At 30.9% G+C, this 6584-nt stretch overlaps 1 protein-coding gene across 1 annotated transcript; it reads left to right on the top strand.

Annotated features, from left to right (window-relative positions):
• The first annotated feature begins 4236 nt into the window (after nt 1–4236).
• Nucleotides 4237–5082, top strand: LOC134271772 (uncharacterized). The gene is made up of 3 exons (XM_062753983.1): nt 4237–4333; nt 4625–4775; nt 4967–5082. Exons 1-3 carry the CDS (start codon nt 4277–4279, stop codon nt 5080–5082), a joined length of 324 nt encoding a protein of 107 aa, XP_062609967.1. The 5' UTR covers nt 4237–4276.
• Nucleotides 5083–6584: the final 1502 nt, after the last annotated feature.

Raw genomic sequence — 6584 nt, 5'->3', positions numbered from 1 at the left:
TATTTCTGATAATAAGGAAAATATTTTTCAAAATCTGTGAATTGGAATTTTCAAGGTTTACATGGGGAAAACAAGGAAAACTCATCAAAAAATTCTCATGAAAGTAAAAAATGTGCAGAATACACCCGAACAATACATGGAACTCGACTTCATTTTTTTTTTACAAAAACGGTCATGGTCGAGTAATTAAAGATTCGATTACATTATTTTTGGCCTTGAAAGGTAAGTATTGCAAACTAAAGGCAAAATTGTAAGCTACTAGTACATTGATGTTAGGGTTTTGAACTTTTTGAAAAAATAAAAGTGGGGACTTAGAAATTTTGACAAGTATATATATAGGGTAGTTCAAATTCCTTTTGGCTCTGTGGAATATTAAAAAAATATTTAAAATTGACATATGGTTTTGAAAAATTTCTTCCTTAGATAGGGAAGTATGAGTATAAGTAGGATTACCACTTGTAGAATGAAATCCAAGTTCTTATAAAAAACGTATCTCGTACTTTAAAAATTACACTATTCTGTTAAAAAAAAATAAATGAAAAGCCACGACAACCCTTTCACATCGTTTTCAAACAATGTAAAACAACTTCAACGAAAAAAAGTTTAGTATAATTAATTTTAATTGAAAACAAAACAAATGTCTAGTATGTACTCACCAATAGATGGCCAATTTACAGGGTATGAAATCGCTCCTTTATATATACTGTGGCCTCTATTAATAATTTTTGTAAAGAGCTCATTTACAATATGCACCTTTCTAAATGTTTCTCTTGATATTTACCTTAATATGTTTCCTGCTACTTGACTTAATAAAATGAATAGTTAAAGATAAACACATCTAATGTTCATGATATTATTACTTATCAATCTACATTCTGACAAGCCGGAAGTGATATAATCAACGAACACATCCAATAAGGTTCATGAAAATTTATTTGATCTGAATTTTTCGTGAAAATTGGACAAGCAGTTTTCGAGAACTCGCGTACACAAAAGAAAAAAAGGGAAACGAAATGTAATAACTAGAAACTCCCGGCCACTGTGCCATCACATGATCAGAGAGGCTTATTCTGCACTTGAAATACTATATCTTTATCGTGTTTCTTATTTTTCTCTATCATTGATTTCGAAGTTTAGGTGAAATATCCATCTGATAATAGAGATGAATTTCCAAGTAAATTATTGCGGGTTTTCTAATGAATTGTCGTACAAGAGTTTAAAGAATACGAGTAATTCTCGTCATCAAACCGCTTCGATATGCATGAAAAAGGCATGCGTCCAAATGATGGAGACGATAGTCGAGAATATTTTGAAAACTTATAGTCGGATGAAAATCGAACAAAAACGATACCCTTTCTAAACTTTATCAAATCCTCAAGTAAATGTTGGATGCATAAAATTTAAATTGAAATTAGACTGATGCATCACCTATTTGCAAAAATGTATTTCAATTTAAGAATATGAAACACGAGCTGTGTAGAAAATGTTTTTATGCGATAAGTAAAATTCGATGTTCTAAAAAAGGGACCTTTCGTTGTTTCGATAGTAAATGATATGCAACCTTCTATATTCAATATCAAAAAAATACATATATTTACAAATTCACTTTCCGAGTACATGTAAATATATTATGCATCTCGTAATTTATAAAGGGAAAGAACTTTCTGTTTTATAATCTTTTTAATGTATAGAAAACCTTTAATTCTGAATAACTTCTCACATCTCAATCCTCATACACCAACAATTAAAATTAATATGTACAGTATAGAGTATAGAGGAGCACGGTCCTCCGAGCTGCAATTAAAAAGTTTTCTTCTCTTAGTAATTTTATCAGAAAATATCTACGTACCCTTTCTTGATGTTCATGCTAAAGCATACGGCGAAAGAAAATATGAAAAAGATGATAGACAATTTTTATTTCTGTGAGGGCCATTATCCACGAATTTACTTATCCTCGAAACCATGAACCTAACTTAATCCACGAAAATTTATGCTCACGATTATTAATGAAACCGCACTATTTACTTTGATTATTTTACAATGCAAGGAGGGGGGATATTCCTATAACATTGCAAAACATCACAAATCACATTTAATTTCATATCATGTTAATAAACATTGGTATCTATGTCTAGATTAAATTGAACCTCAATTTCTTTAAATATGCGGTATGCAATTTTAAAATACTTTAATTGGGTGAAAATTTCGACTTTTTGTAATAACTTTCTGAAAACTTCAAAGAACATTGAAGCACATTGAGAGGTATAACATAAAAATGAAAATATTAAATATTTAAGTTTCATTTCGAGACTTTTTAAATTAAAATATAAATCAAAGAGTTATTCTTCCTGGCTGAGGATCTAAGTACCTTAGTTAATTAATATTTCTCCCCTTAAAAAGAAAAAAAAGAGAATTGAAGTAAGATAACTCCTGCATATGAAAAATTAACTGATTTGTCGATGAATGGATTTTTTTTAATTACCTAAAAAAATGTGTTATTCACATTTAAATAGCAACGGTTCATTTGTTCTAATATAAATTAAAATGTATGACAGAAATTTTTGTTTTCATATATACATCATATTTTCGACTTCATGTTGAAATAAAAAAATATTGAACGTTCTATTTACTGTATCAAATCTAAAATTTTCTTCATACCATAAGACATCAAATTCATTTCCGAAAAAGTAGCAGTGCTTCATATTTCAGACTATTTTCCATTTGATCTAATGCTGAAAACAATAAATCATAGACAATGGTTGAGTAGATTAAACTGTTGTAAACAGATGTCGAAGGTGTTTTATCTTGACTTTAATTAATGAACTATAGTGACTATGCTGTGATGTCATGAACAGCATCTGTGTATATTTTTTACTATAAACTAAGCACTTTTAATTGGATCAAGTAGAATCAAGAGGTACATTTAGAAAGGTGCACATTGTTAATGAGCTCTTCAGATAACACACCAATTTATTTTGACCAGAGGCTAGAGGATATAAAAACTAGCAATTTCTCACAAATTTTACATCATTTGGTAAGTACAAGCTAATTTACTACGTTTTTACATTTAAGGTATTTTTGGGATTTTTATAATTTTCTTTTAAATTGTTAATTATCTTAATAGTAGCGTGAAGGTTATATTAATATGTTACATTTGAAACAGAAAAGAGTATTTTTAAGAAGATAAGATTAGCAAATGACCATTATGCACGAAAATGACATAGTGTCTGTTACTGTACATTTCAAACTTTAAACCTGATCACTTTACTAAAATACATGAAGATCACTATTTATTTATTTTTCTTAATTCTTTTGTTTGAAATTAGCCAAGATGACAAAATTTGAAGAACAATTAGAGATGATTGACACTGTACATGTTTACACCTGAATGAATATTAGTTTAATAATTGTTCGTCTAACGAAGTTTCATTTTCTGTAGCTGGTTTGGAATATTCAAATATTATTACCCTTGATGCATTTCACTATCATAAAATATAAAGATAACGAATAGCAATCCAGCTCGAATGTCAATTGAAACGATACAAATTGGGGGAAAAGACAAACAAAGACTTTTTAAAAACATTAGAGGTGGTCTGGAAAAAAGGAGCAAGCATTTCCAATCGTCTCGTCCCACCAGACATTTGCTCCTAGCAATGGTGGGACAAACAGAAACATCCGTCGACAATTCGGTGTGAATATGAATGCAATCTGTATTAAACACCTCAGTAATCATTTGGTATAATGATAAATTGTATTTATTGACAAAGTCATTGTATTCATTGATTATAGAATTTTCGTAATTATGATTTGAAATGAGACATTCTATAAACTTGTTAAAATAACTTGTTTGTCGATAGATTGGCTCGTTGTAGATTTTTTACGTGTTCTTGCGTATCGATCAACTTAGAAAGCTTTTGCGTAAATTTTAAATAAAGGTGAAAATGGTATTTTATTTCAACGGGATTGCCTAATCAACGCTGGAATAGTGTTAAATTAATAATACATCGCTTAAATCTAACTTTTAAATTGAAGGCTACAGCAAAAGACATATTTCATATTGAAGTTCTAAAAAATTCTGCTTCATTTCAATAGAAAAATATTTGTGCTCAAAATGGAGTGCATTTAGTAGTCATTAGAATTCCGATAGGATGTGATTGCAATTGTTTTTGTTTTATCGTATTTTCTATATTTTTTTTCTATATTTACTTCAATTATTTTTCTTACATGTACAATGTAGGTACTGAATTGATAAAGTAGAACTGAATAACTCTCTGCAATGCTTGCTCTAATCCTGTTTTGTTTTCTTCTGAACGGCATCATGGGACTGCCGAAGGTAGGCTACATTTCAATGGTACTGTCTGATAAAAGGGCAAAAAGAAAGACTCTTAGAAGTCAGGAAACGATTTATATGTTTATGAGGCCTCATTCAAAAATCTTAACTCTTATAGAAAAATTACAATGAGAAACAAAAAGCGTGTGTTACGCATAGGATAAGTTGTGTATTCATTTTTTTTAAAATTCTGTTAGCAAAGAAAATGAATTAATGATGATGTGGAACATTGTAAAATGTTCTATTCTCAAAATATTTCATTTACCAAATCAAACTAAATCCTCCTCTTCACAGAATGAAAAATTTGAAGCCCTCTTACCATGTAATTTTGGGGCCTATGATGCCAACAGTGATGGAGTGATCAACGTCGATGAATTCATGGACGCCACCCACGGTTATACCAGAATGAATCCTGGCACCATTTTTGATCGTCTGGATATGAATCGTGAGTGCTTAAATTGCGATATTATTGAAAATGCTTGAAAAAAAAACAAGAAAGGTAGTTTTTATAAACACTTAGACTACATTGCTGAAAACTGAAAAATAAATTCATGAAGAATTTTTTTTTACAAGACTGGAAATTATTCAATATATCTTCAACAAGGCACTTATTTAATAAGTCTGTATTTATCATAGATGATGAAAATATCCTGTATGCCGAATTTAAAAAAATGGCACCCAGTCTTCAAAGAGATCATGTTTTTGACCACTGCAAGAGATCCTGGTGTATTATTTGTATTTGGAAAAAATAACTTAACGACTGAATAAAGCTTTACAAAAATATCATGTTTGATTTCCTATTTACAAAAGAAGTGCAATTTGTTAAACAATGCGTCAGTCTTTTATTAGTGTTCCTATTTCTCTTTACCATAGCATAATAAATTATACCTGGCACAATATCTAAAAAACTGAATATTTTGCGTTTTGTTCGACGTATCGCTATACCTGCAGACCCTATAAATAGGGCAGGACTTTGTCACTGCTAGGTGTAATCAGTCGAAATCGGTGTAGACGGACGTATGCTATACAGCACTCAGTAGCGACAATAATAACGTAATACTTCGTCTAATGCAGCTAAGTAAGATGCCAAAGAAACTTACAATATAGTTGAACAGGTCAGTGCAGTATAGACACAAGTACAGATACATGTAACTGCAATTAAATGTAAACAAAAGCAATGCAAGATAACCAGCACGAACACGGGTCACCATTCCACGCCGATACCCGTGACAAAAAAGCAGTCAGTGTGACGAATCTGAATAATATACCCTGGCGTTGTTGTATCATAGACGATGATATGGAAAATGGCGTATACCTATTTACGAGTCGTGTTCAGCTTTAAGAACTATTATCTGATACAATACATTGAAATTTATATAAGTTTTATTAAATTCTGTGTTAGACGTTGCGTTAAACTTGCGTATTTCATTGATTAAATAACATGGCATGGTATGTACCTATATATGATAAGAAGAAGCCTTTATTATTAAAATTATATTTTAAAAAATTATGAGGAAAGCAAATATAAGCTTGGAAAATATCAAAGGTTGGTCAAGATTCATGTTCTGTTGCCAGTATCCATTGTTAACATATACGATGGTCGATGCTATGCCGATGTCAGCAATCATTGAGTCAAATGCCGACTGACGTTTTTCATACTAACTGTTAGACTATTCTTTACAAACTGAATTGTCTACGGATTTTCCGTTATTTCCCGATCATGACAAGAAGCGCAGGGTGTGTGTGACCAGTCAGCAGGGGATGCTCCGTGCATCATGGCACCTGATCCCACCGATGATGTTTTCGAGGTCCATGTTTGCTCTGCTCGAAAATGTGTATTGTTTAATGGACTTTTGAGCTTCAATAGAGTATGTTATCTCCAAATATTTCATTAAACCTGCTGTCATTGTCTTAATTGCTTTTACATACTAATCTTTCGTAGCTATTTGAAGATTTCTAGAAGCCTTAAAATAGATTCCATACATGTACTATTAAATTGTGAGCTCTCGTTATTTTATTTTAATACATTTGCATTTGCACTGCTCTCTCTCACTATGAACATGTAGTCATCAAATGTGTTCACAGGACTATAGACGCAACTGCTTCTACTACGAGTGCAATTGCTCTATTCACACTCGTGTAGAACAAGCTCTACTACACTAGGATATTGTGTTGAGAAGTATATATATGAAATGTTTCATAAGAGGAAAAAATAAAAGTTTTTAATAATATTCTTTGAAAAAAATATAAATTC

This window comes from Saccostrea cucullata, unplaced genomic scaffold (genome assembly GCF_032062105.1).
Source record: "Saccostrea cucullata isolate Sc308-1 unplaced genomic scaffold, CSIRO_AGI_Scuc_v1 ctg8546, whole genome shotgun sequence".
In the NCBI taxonomy this organism is placed as follows: domain Eukaryota; kingdom Metazoa; phylum Mollusca; class Bivalvia; order Ostreida; family Ostreidae; genus Saccostrea; species Saccostrea cuccullata.
This window is presented reverse-complemented; position numbering and strand designations above follow the sequence as displayed.

Bases quoted from the DNA above. Each gene is read 5' to 3' on its own strand.
- LOC134271772 (XM_062753983.1), top strand. From the start codon at position 4,277: ATGCTTGCTCTAATCCTGTTTTGTTTTCTTCTGAACGGCATCATGGGA. The intron at 4,334-4,624 runs GTAGGCTACATT...TCCTCTTCACAG, and splicing joins GCATCATGGGACTGCCGAAG to AATGAAAAATTTGAAGCCCT. The intron at 4,776-4,966 runs GTGAGTGCTTAA...TATTTATCATAG, and splicing joins TGATCGTCTGGATATGAATC to ATGATGAAAATATCCTGTAT.